The sequence below is a fragment of the Pseudophryne corroboree genome (assembly GCF_028390025.1).
Source record: "Pseudophryne corroboree isolate aPseCor3 chromosome 6 unlocalized genomic scaffold, aPseCor3.hap2 SUPER_6_unloc_4, whole genome shotgun sequence".
Taxonomy (NCBI): domain Eukaryota; kingdom Metazoa; phylum Chordata; class Amphibia; order Anura; family Myobatrachidae; genus Pseudophryne; species Pseudophryne corroboree.
In genome coordinates, this window is record NW_026967605.1 from 565817 (window position 1) to 581874 (window position 16058).

The 16058-nt window shown below is 46.8% G+C and overlaps 1 protein-coding gene across 2 annotated transcripts in view; it reads left to right on the top strand.

The window, feature by feature from the left end:
• Positions 1–16058, top strand: part of TFR2 (transferrin receptor 2) — a 130697-nt gene that overhangs the window by 112222 nt on the left and 2417 nt on the right. For both annotated transcript variants that reach the window (XM_063950434.1, XM_063950433.1), the window contains 2 exons: positions 12080–12147; positions 12790–12874. In XM_063950434.1, the coding sequence (XP_063806504.1) occupies positions 12080–12147; positions 12790–12874 (153 nt within the window). The remainder of the gene's footprint in view (positions 1–12079; positions 12148–12789; positions 12875–16058) is intronic.

Genomic DNA, 16058 nt, shown 5'->3' on the forward strand with positions numbered 1-16058 from the left:
GCAACTCCCGAGTTCTGGCAATACCCGGGTGACCTGCCGACTTCTTGGCATGGAATTCCAGGAACACTCGCTGTCTTAACCTAGGAGGCACAAACAAAAGACCTACCGGAAGGTCTGGAGGAGCCTGCTCCTGTGCTCTAAGGACTAATGATAAGAGGTCCTGGGTAATGCCCACTTTAATACATGATGGGGAAACAATGGGCAACGGCTCCTCGGTGGTCTCCTGGATTGGAGCAAAACTCCGCGAGAGCGCATCAGCCTTGATGTTTTTTGACCCAGGGCGATATGTTATCAAAAAATTAAAGCGAGCAAAAAACAAAGCCCATCGTGCCTGCCTGGCATTGAGACGCTTCGCTGACTCTAAATATGCCAGATTCTTATGGTCAGTGAGAATTGAGACCACAAACTTAGCCCCCTCAAGCCAGTGTCTCCACTCCTCGAGTGCATCCTTAATAGCCAACAATTCCCGGTTACCCACGTCATAATTCATCTCGGCAGGCGAAAATTTACGGGAAAAGTAAGCACAGGGATGAAGGCGATTATCAGACACTCCCATCTGAGAAAGCACTGCCCCAATACCCATCTCAGAGGCATCCACCTCCACCAGTTCATTCATTATTCTTTGAAGAAGCCGCCGATCTGCACACAGGCGGAGAAACGCGTAGAGGAGTGCCATCCACGGCGTTGATCTGTTGTATCCCGCATCTATACGTGAGGACAAGAGTGGTAACTATCAAGAGTGAGACGTCACTTCTTTAATCAGTTACCTGGTCTGAAGACACGTTGTGTCGGGTTTTATTTAATAGCGTGGCCACGCTGGACTTTGCAGTTGAATTTTCTTATGGACAAAAATCCTGAGTATTAACATTCAAACAGCTATTCCATTAAGCAATTGTTTGCATGCTTCGAATTATTTCGGAAAGTTACGAACTAACAGTTGAAGATTCTTGCATGATAATAAGTGAGCCTGTCTAACATCACTGAGCCTGGTTCCGTCTGGCTAAAAGTTATGAACTGTTAGTAACTAATTGTTCTAAACGAACAGCTTCTAACATCTCCAAGCTTTGCTCTATCTATATCTTTGCAAATATAAATATGTGGATTTGTGCTGATTTATACTGCAGTAAATAAGTTGATCAACTAATAAGTGGCCACAGGGTGAAATTATAAGCCGTGTTATGAATGTTGTTTGTAAAAATGTCTAATAAATGTTATATGTTTTAATTTATACTGATCAGGATAGCGCTTCATTTTATCTTTTGTGATTATCAGACACTCCCATCTGAGAAAGCACTGCCCCAATACCCATCTCAGAGGCATCCACCTCCACCACAAAAGGACGCTCTGGATCTGGGTGTCGCAGCACCTTGGCCGAAACAAATGCCCTTTTGAGACGGGCAAAAGCCGCTTTAGCCTCACAAGACCAGTGAGCAACATCCGCCCCTTTCTTAGTGAGTGCCACCAAGGGCGCCACTATAGACGAAAATCCAGCGATAAATCGTCTATAAAAATTTGCAAAGCCCAGGAAACGCTGAAGCGCCTTCAAACTAGTGGGCTGCACCCAATCCAGGACTGCCTGTACCTTGGAACCCTCCATTTGGAAACCTTCTGGGGAGATAATATATCCTAGAAATGCGATTTGCTGAACTTCAAATTCGCACTTCTCCAGCTTCGCCCCAAGCCGGTGGTCTCTGAGTTTCTGGAGGACTAAGCGTACATGCTTCCGATGTTCCTCCAGGGAATGGGAGAAGATTAGGATGTCATCTAAGTATACAACTAAGAATCTATCCAAATATTCCCTGAGCACATCATTCATGAAATCCTGGAAGACTGCCGGGGCATTACAGAGCCCAAAAGGCATCACCAAATATTCATAATGCCCTGAGTGGGTATTAAAGGCAGTCTTCCATTCATCCCCCTCTCTTATTCGGATTAGATTGTACGCACCGCGTAGGTCAATCTTAGAAAAAATGGTGGCAGTACGAAGCTGGTCAAACAAGACCGAAATGAGAGGCAGTGGGTATGAGTTTTTAATCGTGATACGGTTCAATTCCCTGAAGTCGATGCAGGGTCGCAACGAACCGTCCTTTTTACCCACGAAGAAGAACCCCGACCCAACTGGAGACTGTGAAGGTCTGATAAATCCCTTAGCCAAGTTCTCCTGAATGTACTCTGCCATAGCCTGAGTCTCAGGACATGACAGGGAGTACAACCTGCTCTTGGGAAGCTTAGCATTTGGCAACAAATCAATGGCACAGTCATAGGGGCGATGGGGAGGTAGTACCTCTGCAACTTTTTTGGAGAACACGTCCGCAAAATCTGCATAACACCCTGGCAATCCTGGCAAACTTAGCTGCGAGAGCCTGACTGGAAGGCTCAAGCAACTCCTGAAACAATCAGTACCCCAACTAAGAATCTCCCCAGAGACCCAGTCAAATTGAGGATTGTGGGCCCTTAACCAGGGTAACCCCAACCCCAATGGGGCAAAAGTACAGACAGTCACATAAAAGGACAATTTTTCAGAGTGTGTGGCTCCAATAAACAAAGAAATCTGGCTAGTGCAAGAGGTAATTTTACCTTGGGATAATGGTTCCCCGTTTAACCCACAAATCTCAATTTCCGATGCCAAGGGTACTAAGGGAACAGAGTGTTTCAGGGCGAATTGGCGGTCCATAAAAACCCCGTCGGCCCCACTGTCCACAAAGGCCTCAGTCTTGACAGTTTGACCGAGGATCTTCAAGGTCACCGGAATGATAAAAGTCTTCTTGGGAAATTCTGACTTCTGGCCTGACAGGATATTTCCCATCACCCTCAGGCCCTGAAGTTTTCCGGCTTTTCTGGGCATGATACTACCACATGACCTTTATTCCCACAGTACAAACACAAGCCCTGCTGTCTCCTCCGCGTCTTCTCACGCGAGGAGAGGCGGGTAGCCCCAATCTGCATAGGCTCCTCAGAAAATTCCTCAGAGTCTGAGGTTCCCTTGGGAAGGAAGGAAATCTCAGTCTCCCTTTCAAGCCTACGCTCTCTCAGCCGTCTATCCACCCGGATGGATAACTGCATGAGCTGATCCAAGCTATCAGGCAAGGGATATTGTACCAGTTGGTCCTTTATCTGGTTAGAAAGACCTCTTCGGTACTGGTGTCTCAGGGCTGGGTCATTCCACTGGGTATCATGGGCCAACCTCCGAAACTCCGTACAGTAAACCTCAACTGGCCTTCGCCCTTGCTTAAGGATCGAAATCTGAGCCTCGGCTGAGGCCGTCTTGTCAGGGTCATCATACAACATGCCCAGTGCCGTAAAAAAAGCATCAACACTTTTAAGCGACGGACAGTCAGGCTGCAACCCATATGCCCAGACCTGTGGGTCTCCTTGTAGCAAGGAAATCACTATGCCCACCCGCTGAATCTCCGACCCAGAAGACTGAGGCCTAAGCCGGAAGTATAGCTTGCAGCTCTCCTTGAAACAAAAGAACTGCGAGCGATCTCCAGAAAAACGATCCGGGAGATTTACTTTCGGCTCCTTAACCCCTGCAGGTGCTGCTGCTGCGGGAGCTCCGCCAGCAGCCTGGGAGGTGTGCATTTTAATGGACAAATCATTAAATTGTCGAGTCAGGACCTGCACCTGATCGACCACCTGTTGCAACGTATTTTGAGGGGTATGCTCCATATTCCCACAAAATTTCAACAGGAGTATTAGGCTGCTGAATATGTTATGCACACCAGTGCCTGCAGGAAAGTACTGGTGTCAGAACTGTTATGCACTCCAGTGTCTGCAGGAATGTACTGGTGTTTGAACTGTTATGCAAAACAAATGGACTCACAGACAAACTGGGGAATATGACATAACGTACACAGAAGGTGATAGGGTAACAAAATACACACAAAGTGAACAGAGAAGCCCAGAGGCTAAGGAACTGGGTATCTCCCTTGTATTAGAACTGCTCAGATGGAAATAGCAAGATGTTGTGTTTTAATACGTAGAGAACCCGAAATGCTGTTGCTAAGGGCAACAGCAAAACCCTAAAGGGTTACCAATGGGTGTGGCAGTAAACTCCTTGGTCAGAGATGGAATGATAGACACAAGGAGAGACTCCACAATCCTGATTCTCACTTGCAGTGCACAGGTTTTAGCTTACTGCCACTAAACTGACCCCTGACACCTAGCACAGTGAGACAGGATTAGACAGGCAAGTCTTAGAATACAGCCGCAAACTTGCTAAGTTCACAGAGTAGTAACAGAACCCCAGCAAGCTAAACGACTGACTCCAGTCTTACTGCTAGGTCTGGATTGGCAGAGTGTAATACCAAATCCCCAGGCCTATTTGCAGTAAGCAACAAACAAATACAAAGCTACACAGTACTGGCTAACTTTCATGAACTGACTAACCAACAAAGATTCAGCAGCATCTGCTTACCCTGAAAAGAGGCCTTATAAAGCAGGTGCTGTCCACGCCCCACTCAGACCTCACAGACTGTGAGCACAAAAACCAGCACCGGATCCCCTGCCGTGCACAGAGCCTATAACCACTGCACAGCAAAAGACCCGAACCGGAGTATCAGCTGCGCTCAGGTTACTCCACTAGCACTTGTCTCCCGGTTGCCATGACGACGTGGCAGCACAGGGCAGGAGACCCTAACAAATTGCCCCTTACTCTCTCTACATGTCTCTGCACACGGTAATTGCCCCTTACTCTCTCTACATGTCTCTATACATGGTAATTGCCCATTACTCTCTCTATATATCTCTGTACACAGTAATTGCCCCTTACTCTCTCTATATGTCTCGGTACACGGTAATTGCCCCTTACTGTCTCTATATGGTTCGGTACACGTTAATTGCCCCTAACTCTCTCTATATGTCTCGGTACATGGTAATTGCCCCTTACTCTCTATATGTCTCTGTACACAGTAATTGCCTCTCACTCTCTCGATATGTCTCTGTACACGGTAATTGTCCCTTACTCTCTCTCGATATGTCTCTGTACACAGTAATTGCCCCTTACTCTCTCTATATGTCTCGGTAGACGGTAATTGCCCCATACTCTCTCTATATGTCTCTGTACACGGTTATTGCCCCTTACTCTCTCTATATGTCTCTGTACGCGGTAAATTGCCCCTTACTCTCGCTCTGTCTCTGTACATGGGAATTGCCCCTTACTCTCTCTCTATGTGTCTCGGTAGACGGTAATTGCCCCTTACTCTCTCTATATGTCTCTGTACACGGTTATTGCCCCTTACTCTCTCTATATGTCTCTGTACGCGGTAATTGCCCCTTACTCTCTCTCTGTCTCTGTACATGGGAATTGCCCCTTACTCTCTCTCTATGTGTCTCGGTAGACGGTAATTGCCCCTTACTCTCTCTATGGGGTAAATTTACTAAGCTCCCGATTTTGACCGAGATGCCGTTTTTTCATCAAAGTGTCATCTCGGTAATTTACTAAGCAATAATCACGGCAGTGATGAGGGCATTCGTAATTTTTTGCAAGTCCAAGAAAAAAATTACGAATGAATACACCATCGGTCAAAACGCGGCTGTTTAAGTATGAATCTCGGTAATTTACTAAGAAGTGCAAAGCAAAAAAAAAAAAAACACTGCCGTGAAAAATTACAACTCGTAAAAAAGTGCTAAAAAAACCCAGACCTGCTTTTTTTTCCGTGATTGGATAGGCATGCAGGGATCCATGAGATCCGTGCATGTATATCAGTGGGAAGGGGTGGGAAAGTTGTTATTTTATTTAAAAAAATTGCGTGGGGTCCCCCCTCCTAAGCATAACCAGCCTCGGGCTCTTTGAGCCGATCCTGGTTGCAGAAATATGGGGAAAAAATTGACAGGGGTTCCCCCATATTTAAGCAACCAGCATCGGGCTCTGCGCCTGGTCCTGGTTCCAAAAATACGTGGGACAAAAAGAGTAGGGGTCCCCCGTATTTTTAAAACCAGCACTGGGCTCCACTAGCTGGACAGATAATGCCACAGCCGGGGGTCACTTTGATATAGTGCCCTGCGGCCGTGGCATCAAAAATCCAACTAGTCACCCCTGGCCGGGGTACCCTGGGGGAGTGGGGACCCCTTCAATCAAGGGGTCCCCCCCCCCAGCCACCCAAGGGCCAGGGGTGAAGCCCGAGGCTGTCCCCCCCCATCCAATGGGCTGCGGATGGGGAGGCTGATAGCCTTTTGTGATAATGAAAAGATATTGTTTTTAGTAGCAGTACTACAAGGCCCAGCAAGCCTCCCCCGCATGCAGGTACTTGGAGAACCACAAGTACCAGCATGCGACGGAAAAAACGGGCCCGCTGGTACCTGTAGTACTACTACTAAAAAAATACCCAAAAAAAGACAAGACACACACACCGTGAAAGTAAAGATTTATTACATACATGCACACAAACATACATACATACTTACCTTATGTTCACACGCAGGTCGGTCCTCTTCTCCAGTAGAATCCAAGGGGTACCTGTTGAATAAATTCTACTCACCAGATCGCGGGTCCCAGGGTCCTCGGGGCATCCATTTGTAATCCACGTACTTGCATAAAATAAGAAAACGGAAAGCCGAGCCACGAACTGAAAGGGGCCCCATGTTTTCACATGGGACTCCTTTCCCCGAATGCCAGAAACCCACTCTGACTGATGTCTAAGTGGGTTTCTTCAGCCAATCAGGGAGTGCTACGTTGTAGCACTCTCCTGATCGGCTGTGTGCTCCTGTACTGAGTGACAGGCGGCACGCGGCAGTGTTACAATGTAGCGCCTATGCGCTCCATTGTAACCAATGGTGGGAACTTTCTGCTCAGCGGTGACGTCACTTTAGGTCAACCGCAGGGCAGAAAGTTCCCACCATTGGTTACAATGGAGCGCATAGGCGCTACATTGTAACACTGCCGTGTGCCGCCTGTCACTCAGTACAGGAGCACACAGCCGATCAGGAGAGTGCTACAACGTAGCACTCCCTGATTGGCTGAAGAAACCCACTTAGACATCAGTCAGAGTGGGTTTCTGGCATTCGGGGAAAGGAGTCCCATGTGAAAACATGGGGCCCCTTTCAGTTCGTGGCTCGGCTTTCCGTTTTCTTATTTTATGCAAGTACGTGGATTACAAATGGATGCCCCGAGGACCCTGGGACCCGCGATCTGGTGAGTAGAATTTATTCAACAGGTACCCCTTGGATTCTACTGGAGAAGAGGACCGACCTGCGTGTGAACATAAGGTAAGTATGTATGTATGTTTGTGTGCATGTATGTAATAAATCTTTACTTTCACGGTGTGTGTGTCTTGTCTTTTTTTGGGTATTTTTTTAGTAGTAGTACTACAGGTACCAGCGGGCCCGTTTTTCCGTCGCATGCTGGTACTTGTGGTTCTCCAAGTACCAGCATGCGGGGGAGGCTTGCTGGGCCTTGTAGTACTGCTACTAAAAACAATATCTTTTCATTATCACAAAAGGCTATCAGCCTCCCCATCCGCAGCCCATTGGATGGGGGGGGACAGCCTCGGGCTTCACCCCTGGCCCTTGGGTGGCTGGGGGGGGGGACCCCTTGATTGAAGGGGTCCCCACTCCCCCAGGGTACCCCGGCCAGGGGTGACTAGTTGGATTTTTGATGCCACGGCCGCAGGGCACTATATCAAAGTGACCCCCGGCTGTGGCATTATCTGTCCAGCTAGTGGAGCCCGGTGCTGGTTTTAAAAATACGGGGGACCCCTACTCTTTTTGTCCCCCGTATTTTTGGAACCAGGACCAGGCGCAGAGCCCGATGCTGGTTGCTTAAATATGGGGGAACCCCTGTCAATTTTTTCCCCATATTTCTGCAACCAGGATCGGCTCAAAGAGCCCGAGGCTGGTTATGCTTAGGAGGGGGGACCCCACGCAATTTTTTTAAAGGATTTTACAGTGTTTAATTTAAAAAAAAAAAAAAAAAAAAATGAACCCCAGCACGGATCACACAGATCCGGCCGAGATTCATTGTAAAAAAGTCGGCAGTGTTTTGCTAATCACTGCCGTAAAAATAAAAAATAAAACACGAATGACATCGACATCGGAACAAAAGAAAAACCCGAATACGGCAGCTTAGTAAATCCGTCGTAACAAATTCAAAAAGTTGCAGTTTTACACTTTCGATGTCATTCGTGATTGAACTTTGACCTGAAACGGGAAAATACGAATGTTAGTAAATTTACCCCTATATGTCTCTGTACATGGTAATTGCCCCTTACTCTCTCTATATGTCTCTGTACACGGTAATTGCCCCTTACTCTCTCTATATGTCTCTGTATGCGGTAATTACCCCTTACTCTCTCTCTATGTCTCTGTACATGGTAATTGCCCCTTACTCTCTCTCTATATGTCTCTGTACACGGTAATTGCCCCTTACTCTCTCTATATGTCTCTGTACACGGTCATTGCCCCTTACTCTCTATGGGGGTCATTCCGAGTTGTTTGCTCGCTAGCTGCTTTTAGCAGCATTGCACACGCTAGGCCGCCGCCCTCTGGGAGTGTATCTTAGCATAGCAGAATAGCGAACGAAAGATTAGCAGAATTGCAAATAAATAATTCTTAGCAGTTTCTGAGTAGCTCGAGACTTACTCCTACACTGCGATCAGCTCAGCCCGTTTCGTTCCTGGTTTGACGTCACAAACACGCCCTGCATTCGGCCAGCCACTCTTCCGATTCTCCAGACACTCCCGCGTTTTATCCTGGCACGCCTGCGTTTTTCCGCACACTCCCAGAAAATGGTCAGTTTCCACCCAGAAACACCCACTTCCTGTCAATCACACTCCGATCACTTCAACAATGAAAATTCTTAGTTCGACGTGAGTAAATCTACTAAGTTTTGTGCTAAAATACTTAGCGCATGCACGCTGCGTAACATGCGCATGCGCATTTTTGCCTTAATCGCTCTGTTGCGAAAATCGGCAACGAGCGAACAACTCGGAATGACCCCCTATGTCTCTGTACATGGTAATTGCCTCTTACTCTCTCTCTATATGTCTCTGTACACGGTAATTGTCCCTTACTCTCTCTCTCTATATGTCTCTGTACACGGTAATTGCCCCTTACTCTCTATGTCGCTGTACACGGTAATTGCCCCTTACTCTTCTATATGTCTCGCTACACGGTAATTGCCCCTTACTCTCTCTATATGTCTTGGTACACGGTAATTGCCCCTTACTCTCTCTATATGTCTCTGTACACAGTAATTGCCCCTCACTCTCTCGATATGTCTCTGTACACGGTAATTGTCCCTTACTCTCTCTCTATATGTCTCTGTACACGGTAATTGCCCCTTACTCTCTCTATATGTCTCGGTACATTCTCTATATGTCTCTGTAGACGGTAATTGCCCCTTACTCTCTCTCTATGTCTCTGTACATGGTAATTGCCCCTTACTCTTTCTCTATATGTCTCTGTACACGGTAATTGCCCCTTACTCAATCTCTATATGTCTCTGTACATAGTAATTGGCCCTTACTCTCTCTATATGTCTCTGTACACGGTAATTGCCCCTTACTCTCTCTCTATGTCTCTGTACATGGCAATTGCCCCTTACTCTCTCTCTATATGTCTCTGTACACGGTAATTGTCCCTTATTCTCTTTATATGTCTCGGTACACAGTAATTGCCCCTTACTCTCTCTATATGTCTCTGTACACGGTAATTGCCCCTTACTCTCTCTATATGTCTCTGTACACGGTAATTGCCCCTTACTCTCTCTATATGTCTCTGGACACGGTAATTGCCCCTTACTCTCTCTATATGTCTCTGTATGCGGTAATTGCCCCTTACTCTCTCTCTCTATATGTCTCTGTACACGGTAATTGCCCCTTACTCAATCTCTATATGTCTCTGTACACGGTAATTGCCCCTTACTCAATCTCTATATGTCTCTGTACACGGTAATTGCCCCTTACTCTCTCTATATGTCTCTATACACGGTAATTGCCCCTTACTCTCTCTATATGTCTCTGTACACAGTAATTGCCCCTTACTCTCTCTCTATGTCTCTGTATGCGGTAATTGTCCCTTACTCTCTCTCGATATGTCTCTGTACACGGTAATTGCCCCTTACTCTCTCTATATGTCTCTGTACACAGTAATTGCCCCTTACTTTCTCTATATGTCTCTATACACGGTCATTGCCCCTTACTCTCTCTCTATGTCTCTATATGCGGTAATTGCCCCTTACTCTCTCTATATATGTCTCTGTACACAGTAATTGCCCCTTACTCTCTCTATACGTCTCTGTACACGGTAATTGCCCCTTACTCTCTCTATATGTCTCTGTACGCGGTAATTTCCCCTTACTCTCTCTATATGTCTCTGTACACAGTAATTGCCCCTTACTCTCTCTCTATGTCTCTGTACACAGTAATTACCCCTTACTCTCATTATATGTCTCTGTACACGGTAATTGCCCCTTACTCTCTATATGTCTCTGTACACAGTAATTGCCTCTCACTCTCTCTCTATGTCTCTGCACACGGTAATTGTCCCTTACTCTCTCTCGATATGTCTCTGTACATGGTAATTGTCCCTTACTCTCTCTCGATATGTCTCTGTACACGGTAATTGCCCCTTACTCTCTCTATATGTCTCTGTACATGGTAATTGTCCCTTACTCTCTCTCGATATGTCTCTGTACATGGTAATTGCCCCTTACTCCCTCTATATGTCTCTGTACACGGTAATTGCCCCTCACTCTCTCTATATGTCTCTGTACACGGTAATTGCCCCTTACTCTCTATATGTCTCTGTAGACGGTAATTGCCCCATACTCTCTCTATATGTCTCTATACGGTAATTGCCCCTTACTCTCTCTCTATGTCTCTGTACATGGTAATTGCCCCTTACTCCCTCTATATGTCTCTGTACACGGTAATTGCCCCTCACTCTCTCTATATGTCTCTGTACACGGTAATTGCCCCTTACTCTCTATATGTCTCTGTAGACGGTAATTGCCCCATACTCTCTCTATATGTCTCTATACGGTAATTGCCCCTTACTCTCTCTCTATGTCTCTGTACATGGTAATTGCCCCTTACTCTCTCTATATGACTCTGTACACGGTAATTGCCCCTTACTCTCTCTATATGTCTCTGTACACGGTAATTGCCCCTCACTCTCTCTATACGTCTCTGTACACAGTAATTGCCCCTCACTCTCTCTATATGTCTCTATACATGGTAATTGCCCCTCACTCTCTCTATACGTCTCTGTACACAGTAATTGCCCCTCACTCTCTCTATATGTCTCTATACATGGTAATTGCCCCTCACTCTCTCTATACGTCTCTGTACATGGTAATTGCCCCTTACTCTCTCTCGATATGTCTCTGTACACGGTAATTGCCCCTTACTCTCTCTATATGTCTCTGTACACGGTAATTGCCCCTTACTCTCTCTATATATGTCTCTGTACACAGTAATTGCCCCTTACTCTCTCTATATGTCTCTGTACATGGTAATTGCCCCTCACTCTCTCTATATGTCTCTGTACACGGTAATTGCCCCTCACTCTCTCTATATGTCTCTGTACATGGTAATTGCCCCTCACTCTCTCTATATGTCTCTGTACACGGTAATTGCCCCTCACTCTCTCTATATGTCTCTGTACACGGTAATTGCCCCTTACTCTCTCTCTATATGTCTCTGTACACAGTAATTGCCCCTTACTCTCTCCCTATATGTCTCTGTACACAGTAATTGCCCCTCACTCTCTCTATATGTCTCTATACATGGTAATTGCCCCTTACTCTCTCTATATGTCTCTGTACACAGTAATTGCCCCTTACTCTCTCTATATATGTCTCTGTACACAGTAATTGCCCCTTACTCTCTCTATATGTCTCTGTACACAGTAATTGCCCCTTACTCTCTCTATATGTCTCTGTACACGGTAATTGCCCCTCACTCTCTCTATGTCTCTGTACGCGGTAATTGCCCCTTACTCTCTCTATATGTCTCTGTACACGGTAATTGCCCCTCACTCTCCCTATGTCTCTGTACACAGTAATTGCCCCTCACTCTCTCTATACGTCTCTGTACATGGTAATTGCCCCTCACTCTCTCTATATGTCCCCCGCTCACAGGTAGACAATCCTCGTCGCAGTCAGGAGACCATCTATGCGTATATGAAATCTAAATTTCAAACGGAAATGTAAGTAACCAATTACCTGCCCGACCCCATTACACGAAGCACACAGACAGACGCCGGAATCCTGAAAGCCGGAACAATACCGACGCCTGAAATCCCGCCCATCTGCTGGTAATCCCAGAGAATGGTGTACTCCGTCCTGAGTCACACGGGGGGGAGATTCATCAAAACGGAGAGAGATAAAATACCAGCCAATCAGCTCCTAACTGCCGTATTACAGGTTGGGTTTGAAAAATGACAGTTGGTAGCTGATTGGCTGGAACAACAGTTCTCATACGGAATGACTTTTATCATTCACAACTAGTTTTATGACACTTTGATAAATTGGCCTCTTATCTCCAAATAAAGCAGTCAGATGAATGGTGTTGGTTCCTGGACTGCACTCTCACCTCTCTGTACACAGGGTGGCACAGTGCGCCCTCTAGTGTACAGTCACACAAGTGTCCTCTGCCTATCTGGTAATCCGGCACTGAGTGCGATCACACAGCAGGGTGCACGTATTACACCCTGCGTATTCCAGAGGCCTGTATTCTTCTGGCTCCTTCTAATAGATAAGATGTAACCACAGTGCTCTGATATTCTCTGTATTCCGCTGAGTAGTAAGATGTCTATCATCAGCACCATCTCCTCCTCTTCTGCCCTTAGAACGGCTCCGCTCGCCGCAGACAGCGACGCTTTCGCTTTCAATGCATTTGCGGGAGTTCCTGCGCTGGAGTTCTCATTTGTTGGGGTAAATGCATTGTCATCACATGAGATCATTTACATCTATTATATGTTTATATTACCTGATAATCACCATTCTTGTATCTCTCTGCTATTCCTGTACTGACCTCACACACACAACTCTGTCACTACACCTCCATCCTGTCCTGTATCTCTACTATTCCTGTACTGACCTCACACACACAGCTCTGTCACTACACCTCCATCCTGTCCTGTATCTCTATACTATTCCTGTACTGACCACACACACAGCTCTGTCACTACACTTCCATCCTGTCCTGTATCTCTCTACTATTCCTGTACTGACCTCACACACACACAGCTCTGTCACTACACCTCCATCCTGTCCTGTATCTCTCTACTATTCCTGTACTGACCCCTCACACACAGCTCTGTCACTACACCTCCATCCTGTCCTGTATCTCTCTACTAATCCTGTACTGACCTCACACACACAGCTATGTCACTACACCTCCATCCTGTCCTGTATCTCTCTACTATTCCTGTACTGACCACACACACACACAGCTCTGTCACTACACCTCCATCCTGTCCTGTATCTCTCTACTATTCCTGTACTGACCCCTCACACACAGCTCTGTCACTACACCTCCATCCTGTCCTGTATCTCTCTACTAATCCTGTACTGACCCCACACACACAGCTCTGTCACTACACCTCCATCCTGTCCTGTATCTCTCTACTATTCCTGCACTGACCTCACACACACACAGCTCTGTCACTACACCTCCATCCTGTCCTGTATCTCTCTACTAATCCTGTACTGACCCCACACACACAGCTCTGTCACTACACCTCCATCCTGTCCTGTATCTCTCTACTATTCCTGTACTGACCCCTCAAACACACACAGCTCTGTCACTACACTTCCATCCTGTCCTGTATCTCTCTACTATTCCTGTACTGACCTCACACACACAGCTCTGTCACTACACCTCCATCCTGTATCTCTCTACTATTCCTGTACTGACCACATACAGCTCTGTCACTACACCTCCATCCTGTCCTGTATCTCTCTACTATTCCTGTACTGACCCCTCACACACACAGCTCTGTCACTACACCTCCATCCTGTCCTGTATCTCTATACTATTCCTGTACTGACCCCTCACACACACAGCTCTGTCACTACACCTCCATCCTGTCCTGTATCTCTCTACTATTCCTGTACTGACCTCACACACACAGCTCTGTCACTACACCTCCATCCTGTCCTGTATCTCTCTACTATTCCTGTACTGACCCCACACACACACAGCTCTGTCACTACACCTCCATCCTGTCCTGTATCTCTATACTATTCCTGTACTGACCACACACACACAGCTCTGTCACTACACCTCCATCCTGTCCTGTATCTCTCTACTATTCCTGCACTGACCTCACACAGCTGTCACTACACCGCCATCCTGTCCTGTATCTCTCTACTATTCCTGTACTGACCTCACACACACAGCTCTGTCACTACACCTCCATCCTGTCCTATATCTCTATACTATTCCTGTACGGACCACATACAGCTCTGTCACTACACCTCCATCCTGTCCTGTATCTCTCTACTATTCCTGTACTGACCCCTCACACACACAGCTCTGTCACTACACCTCCATCCTGTCCTGTATCTCTATACTATTCCTGTACTGACCCCTCACACACACAGCTCTGTCGCTACACCTCCATCCTGTCCTGTATCTCTCTACTATTCCTGTACTGACCTCACACACACAGCTCTGTCACTATACCTCCATCCTATCCTGTATCTCTCTACTATTCCTGTACTGACCACATACAGCTCTGTCACTACACCTCCATCCTGTCCTGTATCTCTATGCTATTCCTGTACTGACCCCACACACACACAGCTCTGTCACTACACCTCCATCCTGTCCTGTATCTCTCTACTATTCCTGCACTGACCTCACACACACACACCTCTGTCACTACACCTCCATCCTGTCCTGTATCTTTCTACTATTCCTGTACTGACCTCACACACACAGCTCTGTCACTACACCTCCATCCTATCCTGTATCTCTCTACTATTCCTGTACTGACCACATACAGCTCTGTCACTACACCTCCATCCTGTCCTGTATCTCTCTACTAATCCTGTACTGACCCCACACACACAGCTCTGTCACTACACCTCCATCCTGTCCTGTATCTCTCTACTATTCCTGTACTGACCCCATCCACAGCTCTGTCACTACACCTCCATCCTGTCCTGTATCTCTCTACTATTCCTGTACTGACCCCACACACACAGCTCTGTCACTACACCTTCATCCTGTCCTGTATCTCCCTACTATTCCTGTACTGACCCCTCACACACAGCTCTGTCACTACACCTCCATCCTGTCCTGTATCTATCTACTAATCCTGTACTGACCCCACACACACAGCTCTGTCACTACACCTCCATCCTGTCCTGTATCTCTCTACTATTCCTGTACTGACCCCATCCACAGCTCTGTCACTACACCTCCATCCTGTCCTGTATCTCTCTACTATTCCTGTACTGACCTCACACACACACAGCTCTGTCACTACACCTCCATCCTGTCCTGTATCTCTCTACTATTCCTGTACTGACCCCATCCACATCTCTGTCACTACACCTCCATCCTGTCCTGTATCTCTCTACTATTCCTGTACTGACCCCATCCACATCTCTGTCACTACACCTCCATCCTGTCCTGTATCTCTCTACTATTCCTGTACTAACCTCACACACACACAGCTCTGTCACTACACCTCCAACCTGTCCTGTATCTCTCTACTAATCTTGTACTGACCCCACACACACAGCTCTGTCCCTACACCTCCATCCTGTCCTGTATCTCTCTACTATTCCTGTACTGACCCCACACACACAGCTCTGTCACTACACCTCCATCCTGTCCTGTATCTCTCTACTATTCCTGTACTGACCCCACACACACAGCTCTGTCACTACACCTCCATCCTGTCCTGTATCTCTCTGCTATTCCTGTACTGACCCCACACACACAGCTCTGTCACTACACCTCCATCCTGTCCTGTATCTCTACTATTCCTGTACTGACCTCACACACACACACACACACACACACACACACACACACACACACACACACACACACACACAGCTCTGTCACTACACCTCCAACCTGTCCTGTATCTCTCTACTA